At 33.2% G+C, this 17,108-nt stretch overlaps 1 protein-coding gene across 1 annotated transcript in view; it reads left to right on the top strand.

Moving 5' to 3' along the window:
• LOC148618487 (uncharacterized) overlaps positions 1-7,464 on the top strand; it is a 49,653-nt gene extending 42,189 nt beyond the window's left edge. The window contains exons 23-26 of the mRNA XM_088577489.1: positions 2,983-3,118; positions 3,719-3,981; positions 4,626-4,800; positions 5,955-7,464. Of these exons, the coding sequence (XP_088433615.1) occupies positions 2,983-3,118; positions 3,719-3,981; positions 4,626-4,800; positions 5,955-7,294 (1,914 nt within the window). The 3' untranslated portion in view covers positions 7,295-7,464. The remainder of the gene's footprint in view (positions 1-2,982; positions 3,119-3,718; positions 3,982-4,625; positions 4,801-5,954) is intronic.
• Positions 7,465-17,108: the final 9,644 nt, after the last annotated feature.

Genomic DNA, 17,108 nt, shown 5'->3' with positions numbered 1-17,108 from the left:
TGCATAACACTTTATGCGTATGAAGCTTCTAAAATTAAATCACCTCGTTTGTACTAAAATAACTACTGACGAAGTGAAGGTCTAAATCTGACGCGGAGGAAGCTGTGACAGTAGTTTTTTTTTTAATTTCTAGTTCTGGTGGATAAATGAAAGAATTCAACCTGTCATAGATTTCCTTCCCTCTTTCGTCTTCCCCGGACGTGACTTTTTATGAGCAAATGTTGAAAAGTCAAAAATTTTAATAGAGTTACCTTTAGCGAAAGAGGAGCTTTAACATTACCTAAAAGATCTGTATAGTTTTCATAATCCACATTTGATTAATATCACTACACGAGTTAACAGTTCAACAGTATTTTTCATGTCCTTCCCTCACTGCGGACAAAATTTTTGTGAGCTGTACAGACAGCACTTTTTTTAAAAAAAAGTAGACGATCCAACTATATGCTTTGCGATCATTCTTGCAGTGTTTAAGATTCTTAATGTAACGTTGTATCTAAGACTTAACTGATTTTACCCAATCTGACCGTGAGTCAAGTTCTGGCTCCTTTTTACTGCCTGTCTTGAATAATATACAACTGCGTCCAATATGATTTTAAAATTATGGTACCAGTTTACTAGTTGCAGTTCTCTGAATTTCGAGTCGCTCGAAAGCACCTTTCAGGGATTCTCATTTGTTATAAATGATGCAAAGTCGCTTTTGTTAGAAAATTATATTTTCTTTTAATGATTGGTGGTTTGTTAATGTTATGGTCATTATGCAAAATGCAAAACTCTTTTAATATCAAAAGGTCTCCTTTTCAAATTTAAACAAACTCGTAGCCAACATACGGGCTATTAAGCCATCAAAGACTACTTATACAGGTCAAATAAGGGCCGGATTCTCAGGAGCAGCGTACATTTCTGTAGTTATCCATTTTACAACAAGGGCTTTGTGAAATCAATTTTGCATATTCTACACTATTAACCTCTTACTAAATTTTATTCATACATCAAGATTAAAAAAACTTGTAATTTCTCATAACTATTTTTCAACCATTCCATCTTCATTATACAATTGTAAACTCGTATAAGGCAATTCAAAATCTCCTGATGCATCATTATTCATTTCCATAGTACAACTGGTCATGGTATTGCGAATGATAAAGGTTCGAACGAAAATACTGGTCCTAGGATCATAACAGCTTTAAACGTAAATACCATGAGCATAATTTTTATTATTTTTTATAAATATGATGAATGCAAAAGACAAAACTTTAAAATAGATTAAAAAAGTGATTTTGGGGAACATCATTTTTGAGTTTCTGATATTGTGGAGATACCTACTATTTCTAGATTTATTTTGGACTTGACATGATTTGGATCGGATTCTTGTTTAGGATCAATTTTACTACCATTATTCATTCATGATAAATAAATTCTTGTATTGTCCCTTCAGAATAAAGCACTAATTAGTATCACTGCATAAATAGGTTATTGTAGGAACTTGAAACTAGAAAATCCCCGATTAAACAGCTACAACGCGATTAAAAGAACAAAATTATTGACAATCAGAAACTATTTTTTTTACAAAAATTGGGGATTGAGCTTCAATTCCTTGTAGTGGACACTTAAACATAAGGGCGTTTCTTTTCACTGCAGAATCCTTTTCTAAGCTGTTAATTTCAATCTAAAAAAATATGAAAAATGGCTTCAAAATCATTTTGATAATTGCTAAAGACAAAATGACGTATATCATATATGGATCTTGAAAATAAAACTTACAAATAATCTTAGATTGAAATATATTTTTTCTCTGTGGGGGGCATGTATATAGTTTAGTTTGTTTTACTTATCTTTATACCACAGTTTAACATAGCAGCCAAGCGAAAGATTGCAATTTAATTCCAGTTTTTTTTTTTTTTTTTACAAAAGCCGTGATCTGCTGTATGTCAGCAGTATTATAAATTTTGATGAACAGGACGTCTGGAGTCTTGTACAAAGCAGGCAGGAACTCTTAGCTTTAGTAGGGTTTCTTTTGATTTGGTTGTCGTGTGTACTTTATATATTTTTTCTTAAGCAGTTTGTTTTTCAGGTATTGTTCTTTTGGTGATCTGGATGTTGTTTTGTGTAATGATATCTCCTCCGAGTTGCTCCGAGTGGAGCAAAAGTTGCTCATTTACTTTTGTTACTTTGTATGTATTATTTTGGTTAATTTATGTTCTTTGTTTTGTCTGTTTGTTTTCAAAACTTTTAACCTCTATACTTACAGCTGTCAAAGAGGGTCACAAGTCCTACCACAACACTTGTCTCTGTCGTAGTGGTTTTCATTCAATGTGAATCCTGAAAAATTCTTAAGATCCATTGGAAACTTTCACTTCAAAATTATTATCAGAATATGATAGCATTTAAACCTATGATTTCTCAACTCTTTATACTTCTATTCCCCATACTCAGTTAAAATCCAGAGTCAAAAATATCATACATCGTTGTTACTTCAAGAAGGACGGTACACCTAGATACAAACATATAGTTCTTAGTAGTGATTCCTCATACTTTGTAAAAATAATTCCTAATCGTCTCCCAAATATACCAAAGAAGATGCTTACTTTTTGCTGGAATTTTTTATCGACAACATATTTGTCCGGTGTGGTGGACGCGTTTTCAACAAACGGTCGGCATTCAATTCAAATGGGAACAAATTGTACTCCTCTACTTGCTGACCCATTCCTTTACTCTTATGAAGCTAACTTTATAGAATATTGGTTCCGTTTGTTACTCTTTCCTCGTTTACACCTTCAGGATTACTAACTTCCTCTTATGACTCGTTGACTTGTCGTACTGAAAATTAGTTCAAAAAGCTGACATATTTTTACATATACCTAGTTTAATGGTATCTCTGGATTTTTATCAATCGCATACGTAAGCAATAAGAAGGTGATACAATTATTTTGATATGTATGAAAGTCTTGTAAATGTGGGAAAAAGTTGTCTTAATCTTTACAGATTATAATGTTAGCGTCCGTGCTTGCTTATATTACCACAAAAAGAACTGGTTTAAGAAGGGTGTTGAAATATGACAGAGATTTGATACTGGCAGAAACCAAAAAGAGAGCCAGTTCTCCTTTGAATATATTACTAGGTGAGTTGTAGTACCTATAAACTGATTATTACAAATTGTGTATGTCAAATTTATTTTACTTATCATGTTCTTTTACACAATGGTTTGACATGCTGGGTTATGATTACATATTGATATGATGTACTGGGTAATGTTTGACTGACCACATTTATATGACATGTCGGATTCAAAATTTGCTTAGTCATGCATCGACTTTTAAGAGTAACCATCTTTAGTTCTTTCACTCACAATTAAAATACGTTGGAATATATCAGGCTATATTTTTTGTTGCTTTTCTTTTAAAAAAAAACTTTTGAACCGTTGAGTCGTCAGACTTGGTTTGTTCGTTCTGCACGATAAAGTCTATATATTTAGGCTTTCGTTTTTAATCAAAGCATTTTATTTCATATTTTCGGCAGAACATTTGTCAAAACCTTGACACACAAATAATTTATGTTATTAGCAATAATCATAATTTAACATAAGAACAAGATAAGAGTTTTGTTTCTATAAGATTCCAAGCTATGTAATACACCTCGATGTAGTGATATCCGTGTATCGACATATCACTTTATGTTTTACTTTTTGTACTTTTAATTATTGCTTTTTTTAACTTAAAAGACACCTTCCGCAAGGACACTTCAATGCCGTTAGACGATAGTACAATCAAAGATCTAAAGATCCGTCGACAACAGGTGATTAGAGCAGAACAAATACTAGTAGAACTACTGGTGTATGTGGCATTTCTGTTTACTCTGTATGTAATAAGCTATAGTAACAGGGACGTTAAATGGTATACATCAAACTTACATCTCCGCCAACATCTGGTAGACCAACAACAAAATGGGATAAACAGCATTAAAGGGACACCAAAGTTTGATTCTGTAAGTAAAAACAGCTTTACAGAGTAACTAAATTATGATTCTGTTAAAATAAACAGCATTACAGAGTTACCAAATTATTATTATGTAAGTACAAACAGCATTACATGGACACCAACGTTTGATTCTATAAGTACAAACAGTATAACATGGACAACAAAGTTTAATTCTGAAAGGATTAACCCAGTCACAGACTCAAAATAGATTTTCACTAGTCAAAGTAAATAAGTTTGAGTTTTTTTTATGTCAAACAGCTTGATGATTCAAAATTTCTATAACTTTGGTTCCCTTGATTACTCTTTTAACGCATGATACTGGTTAACAAATTGGTTTTTTTGGACAAATAGATACAAAAAAACTTAAATTGATGGAACTTTGATAGGTCACCAACTGGACTATATACTGACATTTTGTCCTCAGAATTATAACTTTTTGTTATTGTTCAAACGTATTATATAACGATTCCAGGTGCTATATGGATGAAAAGTATTTGGGAAATAAAAACTTCAAACAGAAACGAATAATTTTGTTTTGAAAACGAAGCAGTCTATGCAATTTTCTGCCGTTAGAAAACATTATATGAAAATATTTAATTTATATGAATAACTAGGAAAATGTATTTTATGAATTTTTTTCACAATTTCCAGATTAAGTGTTCAGCGGATATTTACTCCTGGTTGAACGAAACCCTTATACCGTTTGTGTTTCCCGAGGAGTCAGTAATGGAAGGAAAATTAACAGCCTACCACCGACATTTTACATCAGATCTAAATAACTTAAGGGTTGGACCAATTAGATTACGGCAATTGCGCGCACTTGAAGGTATATGCAAACAATATCTGGTTTATGCAATCGATAGAAAACAAATGCATATATAGTAGTAAAATACAAATAAAAACTTCTCATATATGGTTTTATTGACTCGTATTTCCAATATTCATACTATTACAAAGCATTATCATCGTTTCACAGATTTCTCGGATTTTGATTGATTAGAGACACGTCTTAATTGAGTTTGTCTGTTCTCCATGTCTGGTTTTTGTCCCTGGATTATATTCTTTTAACATCCGCTAGAATCTTGGTTCCCTTGATTACTCCTTAACAAGATTCATAATAGCAGGTGTTTTTAGGGCATATACCCGGATGTAAAGAATCCTTTTTCCCTCCATGCACTGTATAGCACTTACACCATGTAAACTTGACATTTGAATAAAACATGACACGATTTTATGAAGTTCGTAAGAATTTCAAAATAATGCCTAACAAAACATTATATTTTTACGGAGCGTTTTTGCCCTCTCATTGAAGAATAGACATAATAAGACTTACATCGTGGCTAAATTTGTAACATACGTTCATAATCAAAGTCATGAACATTGTTTACACCAAAGTACTCCCTGAGTCTGAATAGTGTACAGGGCACTAAAGGCATACTTTTAGGTGTACAAAACTTTCCATATATCTTCGGATATGAAGTCGCTTAGAATATTAATGTTTCTTTCAATAATGATTCGATAACCGTTAATACTCTACAAAGAAAAAGAACCGCAATAGCGTAAGTAATTCCATGGAGAATTTCGTTGATATAACACAAATGCGGGGATCACCAAAAAGGAAAACAAGTCGCATATGTATTTGAGACAAAAATCCTAAACGCTTTAGTAGCCGTCATGCTATTAAGTGAGATACGATACTTGACAATCGGAAAGTTAAGATTGGCACGTTTTAAAAAGACTTTCTCGTGCTTTCTTCAATTGTATATTTCAAGATGAATTTAAGGATCTTTTTGATAAATACAATAAAGTTAGTCTCCATAAGCAGGATATACAGCAGAATGTCTTACAGAAAGAACTGCCCAACCTACCTAACAACATACATTTTAAGTTTCGATTGCAATTTTATATTACCAAATTCTTATTTGTTCTTCTTTCAATGTTCCAGTGATGCTTTTTTACACATGATTTATTCTTTTACAGGTGATTGTGCGGTAGAGTTAAACATTGATAATATGATATGTACAGATAAGTATTCAGTGCTAAAGGAGGACGAAAATAATTACTGTGTTGGTTGGGAATCATTGCCTTGTCCCACAAGAGAAGCTGTGTATAATATTACTTCTAATGCATGGAAGTTCACACCCGCCGTAGATCTCTGGGGTGTGCCAACAACTGGCTACCATACTACATATGGTGGGGGCGGATATGTGGCCGATTTAGGCGTTAATAACGCTTTATCTCGTCAGACAATTAATGACCTATATAAGTATGTTTGGATTGATAGAAACACAAGAGCAGTTTTTACAGAGTTCACTCTATATAATGCTAATGAAAATGTGTTTTTGTACATTTCATTTTTATGCGAGTTTCTGGAGTTTGGGTCCGTCTTACTAACCCCGTCAATACAACCTTTTCGTCCATATCAGCATGTTGGTAATTTTGGTCTAATGGTTTTTGTGTGTGAAGTTTTAGTGCTTCTTGCATCCGTCATATTTTCGATAAAAATGATTTACGACATATGTAAGCAAAGGAGAAACTATTTCACCTCACGTTGGTGTATAGTTGATGTTATAATTGTTATTATATTCTATGTTGGTTTTATCATGTATATTGGAAGATGCTTAATGATCTCAAAATGTATGGATGGTTTTCATAACAATAAGCACAGATTTATAAATTTTGCTCACTTAGCAACATGGGATGAAATGTTAAATGTTGTTTTATCTTTTTTGATATTTTTAACAACGGTTCGTTTAATGAGAGTTTTGAGCTATAACTCCAGGATAACCCAACTCTCAGACGTTTTGTCCCATGTATCTAATGAGCTGTTTGGTTGTTTAGTATTATTTTTCATAGTATACATGGCATTTGTTTGTTTTGGACATCTTGTTTTTGGGAGACATTTAGAGGACTATAAGAGCTTGTTAGTTTCCATGACAACCATCACAAATGCTATCATTGGAAGAAACAGCATTAACACTTTGTTTTGGAATGCCCCAGTTCTTGGACGAATATACTATTTTCTGTTTGTATTATTTGTTCTTTGGATTTTGATGACAATGCTTTGTGCCACTCTTAATATCGGGATATTTGAAGTAAAAAAAAATTCAAAACATTTGCCGGCTCCTTATGGCATTGTTAATGTGACAGAAAGATTTATAAATCAAATATTTGGTTTGTTGAGACCTTCGTCTGATGACAATATAACGAAATTTACGTCTAAAAAATGGTTTCGTGGTTTTGGTTTTCGACATTCAAAAAGGAAGCAAGCTCAGTATGAGTGTAATCGCCTAAGTGGCTCTTTAGAAATTATCAGATAATTCACGGCCTATACCGAAGTACGTGGTAATAGTGTTTTGTTGTGTGTATATTTCAATTTAAACCCCTTTTTATCATGCATGAGAGAATTTCATTTCCATGAATGAACAACAATATTGACGCAAATTGAGTATTCTGATATCAATTTCAAATAAATAAATTGTGTACAAGATTTTGCCTTTGAATGTACAGTTTTATTTTATTTTCATCTAATTAAAATTGCAAGACGGTACTATAAGACTACAAATAAAAATAGCCATTTTGTGATATCTACAACATAGTTTTTGAAGAGAAGTAAACCTATTATTTTTAAATATTTGTACGATCACAGAAAAAAACGGCCACATCTGAATAAAAACGAAGAGACCATGTTTAGAAACAACATATTCATGAGCTAGAGACAAAGACTCAACCAAGAAAACTGACAAAATACCATAAATAACATAGAAAAGCTAAAATAATATAAATAGAAACTGCAAATTCAAAGGACAACCCAAACCACAACTAATTGGTATAAACCATATGCACCGGTAGTGTAAACGTTCTATGTTTGTTTAGAAATATCAGATGAGTTGCTCACACGATGTCATATATGGGTTACAACGAAGGTGGAAACTACAACAGTTTGATCAAGCCTATTTTCATGATAGAGATGACAACACCATAACGATAACTGGGTTCAATACATTTACTATAAAACTTATGAAGTGATAACTTTAATCTTTTCGCAATAATAGCTTACAGGTGGAATTTTTTATACGAATGGGACGATGTCACTACCGGTAACAGACTTTGAGAGAAATGATTTCTGCATAAACACCCCTGCATAAAATTCTATGAAGATCCTGACCACCAAGAATGGATTGTAACTCATCCTTTAATCACAAAAACGTTTAACTTACTTTGGTTTTAAACGATCATCATTTGCAGCTGGAGAGATAATTTGACTTTTTATTTTTTTTTGAAATATTGATCTTTTTACATAAAAGTATTAATTTTGTATCCTATTCTCGTCAAATGTCTTTTTTCTGAACTTAGGAAACGCAAAACTAGTCTATAAATGCATGGAACTGTCATTTTACTAACTATATTCATTTTCGTCTTACATTTTTAATTTACAGTTCCTATTTTAGGAAAAAAATTTCTGCAATAGTACACCAACTCAGCAAAGTACATATCGATACTATAATAATTTCAAACTTAAATCATTTTAGGTATCATAAAATAATCATAATGTTCAATTCGTTTAAAAAAATGATAAAATTTCTTCATGTGTACACATGTGTATTATCAAAGCAGCATACTATTAGAATACGCTAGCTTTTCAATATGATATACTCTTTTTATCGCTATTTTGTTTAAAATCCCTTTGATCTTGCTATACGATAATTTTCTATCTCACGCCAGTCCAGTGAGAATGAAAATTATGGCAAGTTTCTATGTCCTCGCGTGACATACAAGCAACAGCGTAGGAATATTTGACGACCCAAGTAACCATCTGTTTGTTTACTGCGTATGAAATAATGGCTAATTTGTGGCAATATTTTCTGGTCTACAATGGAAAATGATTAAATACAGTAACTTACTCAATTAGAATGAATATACCCCAATATTATTTAACAAATTTTAAACGCGATCGTTACAGTTAACTGATTTTTTTTCAAAAATTGTGTATCACATCTGCACAACATATGTGACGTCACGTAGGACATCGTTGAAAAATAGTCCCGAAAGGAAATTTTGCAGTGCTTATAAAACTTAAATATTTAGGTCCAGAAAACTGAAAATAAAAGAAAACTAGTGCCTTACAATTCAGCAAAACAGCGATAAACAGATTATTAAATATTTTTTTCAACTCGCGGGAGTTGAAAAAATATGAAATAATCTAATAATGTTGAGTTAATTTTGTCTGAAACTCTATGTGCTGCACTCATTTTCATATTTATTAATCGTCCTTGAATGTGATAAAAATGTTTGGGACCTTAAATTCTTTTTGCGTCTTTTAATCAGTTGCACCTTTCTTTTAACTCTATTTAACTCAAAATTTTCAACTTAAATACAAAAGTACCAATCATTACATGTATTAACCAATATTCCAACAGTCTGCAGACCATCTATTCCAGTACAAAAAAATCTGACCATTTCAAAGTAATCAAACCATGTTCCATTATTTTAAATGATATATTAGACTACAACGATGAAGAACCACTTTGTACTTTATCAAAATGTGGTATTAAAAAATTGTAAAACACGCAACATTCTAATAAGCGACTCTTTCTTCACTAGTACCCTTACGAACAAAACTTTTAACACAAGAAGTCACGATGACTAAAGAGGCCAATCGACTAACTTGACATATGGATTAGAATGCAACTTATGCGGTCTAGTATATGTTGGTGAAACACAAGAAGGATTCAGCAAACAAATGTACGGTCATCGTTCGGGAATTAGTACCACCATATTCCCGACAGTTTATCAACATTTTAATCAACAAGATCATTCAATCCTCTCCATGAAAGTTCGTATTCTTGAAAAAAATTACCATCCAACGCACAGTCCCGTCTTAAGTTAAAACTATTATAGAGAAAGAGAGGAATACTGGATACACAGACTAGGTACTGCAATACCTTACAAGTGCAATGACAATATCCAAAGTATACGACACCTTTCAAACCAATATAACAATAGCATAATTGTGATGAATTTATTTGGCAAAAAGCCAAGACGGAAAATGAGGCATGGCCATCGCCACTATACTTCACCTTAGATGCATGATGTCTCCATAGATGGTCTCCTTCCTTTCATATAAAAACCTCTTGAACTTCATCACATTCGATCTAAACTCTATTCTGTACTTCTCACTCTACTACACTTCCTTCACACTTGACACTCTTGTTTTTGAACCTACCTCATCATTAAACAGACTTGTCATCATTTTGGACATTGATCTCCACAGATTTTTTAAACCAGCTTGTGTAGAAGGTCAAGATGAATGAAAAACGATAATTTTTTCCACTATCGTTTGTCAACAAAGGTATTGATGCAATTAATTTGGCTAACATCCTCCATTACAAAAATGTTACCAAAAACGTCCCCCATATTTCAAGGACAAACCCATACCAATTATTTCATATTCATATACTTCACCCATTTCATCCAACATTTTCAATAATAAAAGGCTTTTGAAGAACCTCAAGACTGGGGACTTCAAGGCTAAACAACCTGACTGCTCTTGCAAAAACTCCCCATTCAAATATGGTCCTTCCGGTCACGTCATTACGGTAGATTTAAGCATCATCGAAAACGAATCCCTACGTAAGGTCCCAAGTACCGTGAACCACACTCCATCAGTTGGAATATAACTTTAAAGTACCTATCTTATGGATGCCGTGGTAGACTATGGATAAAATGGATAAAACGAGAACATGAAGACATTGATTCTCTGTCTGATTGGATAAAGGCCGTGAGGTCTTTAAATTTGAAACAAATGAGAGTTTTAAGTAAATCAATCATTGTCAATGCTACATCAGTTTTCAAAGACCCCAATGTATCAAAAACAGTGTCTACTATGCATGACAAGTATGTTGTACCAGTAGACAAAGCCCCAAAAAAACATTGTTTTTGTCTGCAAAACGTTCTATGTGAAATGTTTATTATCAGAGGTAGATGTAGAAAATAATGGCAGTGATAAAATCTATACTTTCAATACATTCTCCAAAGAAGAGATAGTGGAAAACCATATATCTGTGTTATCCACTTTTGGTCTCTCTACCAAAGACGATGATTCTGATTTACCGTCTATGTACTGGATTCCTAATCTTTACAAGAATCCATACAAACAAGTTACATAGCTGGATCTGCAAAATGTACCACCGAACCGCTTTCAAAACTTTTAACATTAATACTCACAGCTGTCAAAGAGGGACTTCAGTCCTACCACAACACTTGTTACTCCCGTAGTGGTATTAATTCAATGTGGATCCTAAAAATTCGAAAGATCTTTTGGAGACAATCAGTTCAAGATTATTATCAGAATAGCATAGAATTAAAACGTATGATTGTTTAACTTTGTATACTATTTTCCCATTAAGCATTATACATCGTTGTTTCTCAAAAAAAAAGATGGTACCCCTAAATACAAATAAATAGTTCTTAGTAGAGGTTTCTTATACTTTGTAAAACATAATTCCATATCATCTTCCAAATATATAGAAGATGCACATTTTTCAACTAACGGTCGGCATTCCAATGGAAACAAATTGTTGTTCCTCTACTTGCTGACCTATTCCTTCACTCTTATGAGGCTAACTTTATAGCAGATCTGATCCAAAAGAAAGAACATCGTTAAGCTAGATCTTTTAAAACTCAGTTTCCGCTATATAGATGACGTATTATCGTTAAACCATCCTAGATTCGGGGATTTGATACATCACATCTGCCCCAAAGAACTTGAGATAAAGGATACAACAGACACTATGAAGTCAGCCTCATATCTTGATCTACACTTAGAGATCGATGGTAACAGAAAACTTTTGATCAAACTTTACGACAAACGTGATGACTTTTCATTTAGAATTGTCAATTTTCCTTTCATCTGCGGCAACATCCCGTCAGCACCTGCGTATGGAGTGTTCATATCACAGCTTAACGTAATGTCAGAGCTTGCCGAAACTACGCAGACTTTTTGCATCGCGCTAGAATTCTAACAAACAGGCTTTTGGAACAGGGTTATGTTGCTGTAACATTGAAATCATCACTACAGAAGTTTTATGGTCGTCATCATGAACTCGTGGATCGCTACGATGTATCAATCTGCGCCGTGAAAACTGATTTATTCAACGAGTCATATTTTCCTTTCCTTGTTTGTCTACCCCGGACTTGACTTTTTATGAGCAACTCGTCGGGTGTTTCTAGAAAAACAAAGGACGCTTACCCTACCGATGCACCTGATCCATGTTCCCAGTTTTTAGTGAAGTCCGAGTTACTCATTTGCTTTTGTTATTTTGAATGTATTATTTTAGTTACTTTATGTTCTTTGTTGGTTTGTCTGTTTTCCATTTCTGGTATTTTCCCCTGGATTGCTGTCTTTTGATTACCGCTGCAACCTTGGTTGCCTTGATTACTCTTTGTATGTTTCATCTTAGTTACTTTATGTTCTTTGTCGTGTTCGTCTGTTTTCCGTGTTGGGTCTTTGACCCTGAATTACATTCTTTTGAGCCACTTGCAGGTCCGGGTGTCAAAAGGATAGGCCTGCAGCAGCGCTAAGCTTGTCGTAAAAGGCGACTAAGTAGTGCTCAGAAACCTAGCCGGGGGATAGGCGCTCTGCCCACAGAGCAACCGGGATGTGTGCCCCAGGTGGTGGAAGGGGGTACCCCTGGCGTGTTACATGCTGGGGTTGTCAGGCTTTATTACGGAAAACCTGACCGCAAACCACAGTTTGGAAAGATGTCACGTTCCTCGCACGTTAAAGAACCCTGCTGTGGTATTCGATAGAAGTAGGAACATTTGCGCTCCGCCACAGTTGGCTAAATTGTCCGACCCTACCCATCCCCCTTTTTTCTAGTGGCAATTAAATTTGTCGACCCCATCTAAAACTACCACCTGCCACAGGTATTCAGAAGCTACATGAACAAAATAAAGGAAACAAAACTTCACTGACTATTAGTTATATAACTACATTATTAGATAACAACTTGCCCAATGTAAGTATACCAAAGGTATGCGTATATCTTATACGATCAAAACTCATACATCATTGTAAAATCTACAAATAAAAATAACATTGAGAAGGGCCCGATACATTAAAAGAAAAGAAAATTGCTTTAAATTGACCAAAGACATTTTAAGAATTATTTTCTTTTTGGCATTTTTTTTTTCAGTCATAATTATGACGAGGAAAGACTTTATCACTCAAGAAACTGCTTCCTATTTAGTGAATGCATTTTTTATGACATAGACTATCATAAAGAGGATGGACATAGTTTTCCTGATGTAATAATGCCCGTTAAAGAAGTACGTTTACTATTCTCAGCAGTTTTTGTTAACAAATTTGTCACCATTATTACATCATAACAATAACCTTAAACCACGAATTATTCTTTTTCATTTATTTCACAATGTTATGAATAAAGTTTATACCAACTAAATGTAAAAAAAAATGTTGCATTGAACTACAAAGTTAGACCAATTCATAATACAAATAAAATGACGAAATATTGCAGTTAAATAAAAAAAAAAACTATTGGTTAGAAAATATTACATTCAAATGAAAATCATAAATTTTGCCATCAATACCATGCCATATTTGTGCGTGTATGTGTGTGTTTGTTTCAGTAATTTTGTTGAGATTGTGCATTTATTTGTCTGAAGATCATATGACATTAATGCTGTATAGAATTAGTGATAATGCAATTCAGGAAATATCACGTAACATCAAACGTCACCATGTCGTACGAATGTTAATACTTGATATGAACATTGCCATAGCAAAACGGAGTCTTATCAGTTTTAAACTATATAGAATTTATATCAAAGTATCGAAAAAAATGTACTGAATATATATATAATCATTAATTTTTATTTCCATTCATAGAGAGATGAAATAAATGGCAATAACAAATAATATCGGAATAGAAAAATCTAGGAACAGTCAACAAACGAAATTTTACAGGTTTATTAAAAATTGAATTTTCAATTTGCTGATGTTAATAACATCGGTAGAGAAAAATGACGCAAATGCCTGGCCTACTCTTATAGGAATTGAAATCGTGATTTCAAGATCCGAGAAACTGGAATAAACATTAAATGTAAAGCTTGATATCAGTTTTTCCTTCAATATTCAATATCATTTGGTTTTCTACATCTGAACTTTGATATGGATGCAAAAGGAGTAAAACTCAAGCTTGTTTTATTACTAATGGGTTAGTACTGACATATTTCAAATTTATTTTTATTATGAATATATGTTACATTCAAAACTTTTACAGTTTTGTCATTTCGCAAAATGCCAATATTTCACTGTAAATTTGTGTAGCAATTAAATGCATTTTGATCTTTATTATTATTATTATTGGTTATCGTGCAGTCAGTTAAAAAATAAGGTACGTTTTACCAAGTAGAAAAAAACATGTTCAGGATATCCATTTGTGCCTCAGTGCGCAAAATAAAATGCATTTTATACACTTAGAAATCGATGGTAAAGGACAACTATTGACCAAACTACGACAAACATGATGACTTTTCATTCAGAATTGTAAACTTACCTTTCATCTGTGACAACATCCCTTCAACACCTAAGTATGGAGTGTTCATATCACAGCTGATACGTTATGCCTGAGCTTGCTGACATTACGCAGACGTTTTGTATCGAGCTAGAATTCTAACATATAGGCTTGTGGAACAATGTTATGTTGCTACAAGATTGAAGTCATCACTACAGAAGTTTTATGGTCGTCATCATAAATTCGTGGATCGTTAGAGTGTATCCATGCCATCTGCGTCATGAAAACTGATTTATTCAAGGTGTTATAGTTTTCCTTTACTCTTTCGTCTACCCCTGACTTGACTTTTTATGAGCAACTCGGCGGGTGTTTCTAGAAAAGCAGATTACGCTTATCCTACCGATGCCCCTGGTCCATGCTCCCAGTTTTTAGTGGAGTCCGAGTTTTGCTCATTTGCTTTTTGTACTTTGTATGTATGATATTAGTTACTTTATGTCCTTTGTTGTGTTTGTCTGTTTTCCATTCTGGTCTTTGTCCCTGGATTGCGTTCTTTTGATTACCGATATAACCTTTGTTCTCTTGATTACTCTCTCATACAATATCAAATTATCAGATATGCTTTATTGTCCTTGTGTGACCACTAATTTGAAATACCTGTACCAAGTCATGACAATTGTGGTACCAGCTTCTCCGGAGGTGTACTATCTATTTTGCCAGATATATTTTGGACTTGAAATAACTATGGATTGGATTGGATTAGTGTTCGATATTTTTTGTTACCCTTATGATTGAATTGTGTAACTTCCTAACATTTATACGTCATGTAAAGCGTCCTATTTTATTTACATGTATTTGTTTTTCTTGGTTCACAATTTTGAAATTCCCTTCAAAATAAATATTAAACTTTAATTGCAACAGACAATATGTAGCATTATGACCAAAATAAACACAGAAAAAAAAATATAACATGAGGGAACCTCAAAATACGCATTTCATATTTGCTATGGAAATATTTACATTGAAAAAGGGATAACTCCGTAAAAATAATGTTTTTTTTTTTTTTTTTTTTTTTTTTTTTTTTTTTTTTTTTTTTTTTTTTTTTTTTTTTGTCAAATTTTTGTTCCTCATTTTTATTACTACCATGTTTATTTTTTCCTATCGACTCTCTCCCTTAATATGCCTTACATTATCTGTAACATTTTGAATGTGCATAAATATATTTGAATTTTCGGATTTTTTTAATTAAAGAAAATCCTTATTGTCAGGCACTACCATCTTTTTGATTTTTAAAAAAATCTTTTGTTGATTTCTGCAAGCCCTTTATCAATATTTTTGCATTTTTTAAAAGAACACACAAGAATATTTACATCATCAATAAGTCAAATTTATTGACAAAGTTTGCATTACCGATTCTATCAATGCAGTCGTCTGTTTTAGGAATAGGATATGAGTCAGATTTTGAAACAGAATCAACTTTACGAAAATTTGTGACATAGCGAAAGGTCTGATCAGGTTAAGGAACCAGTCCTTGCCAGTAAAAATGTTGCAAGATCTTCAAAACAGTCTTCTTTACGCCAAGATGACCTGCCATAGGAATGGCATGGGCAAACGTTTTGATATCGTGCCTGTAGACCCGTGGCACTACTATCTGGTGTACCACTCGCCACTTTTCATTAAGGGTTGCACCGGGTGGTCTCCATTTCCATATCAAGACTCTTTCATTTAGATAATAACATTCTGGAACCTTGCCAGACTCCTCAGGCAGTAGAATTTTTTCTTGGAGTTCCAAGAGTTCAGGGTCCTTGACCTGTTCCTCTAGTAAGGGAATGGTGCTCCACAGTAGGTAACGGATTTGAAACTTTTTAGATCCTTTTTATTCTTTCATATACTTTCTATATTGCCAAAGAAAGTATCAGATCTACTACAGTTGATTTTGAGTGCGATTCAAAACAAAACTTTTGTTATCTTGCTCTTTCTTTGCCATAGCTATGGTAACAACAAAAGCAGGATACAAGTCTGTATCTTCTGTAGAATCAGTATCCACTTCAGGATTTCAAGTAACAATTGGATCAACAACCACCTTTTTTCTTGCTAAGGCATTTCCTAATAACTCCACACCCTTCAACAAAGAAGAAGCACCAACAGAAGTGTTCTCAGACAAAACAAAACACCATCTTGTAATGATTCAACATTTTTGTCATCTAAATGAGTCTTTAAATCCAACTGAACACACTGCTTAAACTGTTCTAGCAAAATCGATTGTCTTAATTTATCAAAATGTTTATCTACCTTCTTTGACGTGAGCCATTTATCAAATACATCTTCAATTTCTGTAGCAAATTCTACATATTGATATGTGAATCATATTTCTTGTAAGACCTTAATTTCTGTCTATAAGCTTCAGGTACTAACCCATAAGCCTTAAAAACTTCTCTCTTTACAAATGTGATCATCAGAACTTTGTTGATGAAAGAGCTGAATAAACTTCAGCAGCCCTGTCAATGAAAACACTTTGAAGAATTGTAGACCAAATGAGTTTTGGCCATTTTAGATTTTCGGAAATTTTCTCAAATTGAGGAAAACACTTATCAACAGC

This window comes from Perna viridis, chromosome 4 (genome assembly GCF_037379345.1).
Source record: "Perna viridis isolate PV_CMFRI_1.1 ecotype Kerala chromosome 4, ASM3737934v1, whole genome shotgun sequence".
In the NCBI taxonomy this organism is placed as follows: domain Eukaryota; kingdom Metazoa; phylum Mollusca; class Bivalvia; order Mytilida; family Mytilidae; genus Perna; species Perna viridis.
Note: the sequence above shows the minus strand (reverse complement) of the source record. Positions and strands in the feature narration are given on the sequence as shown.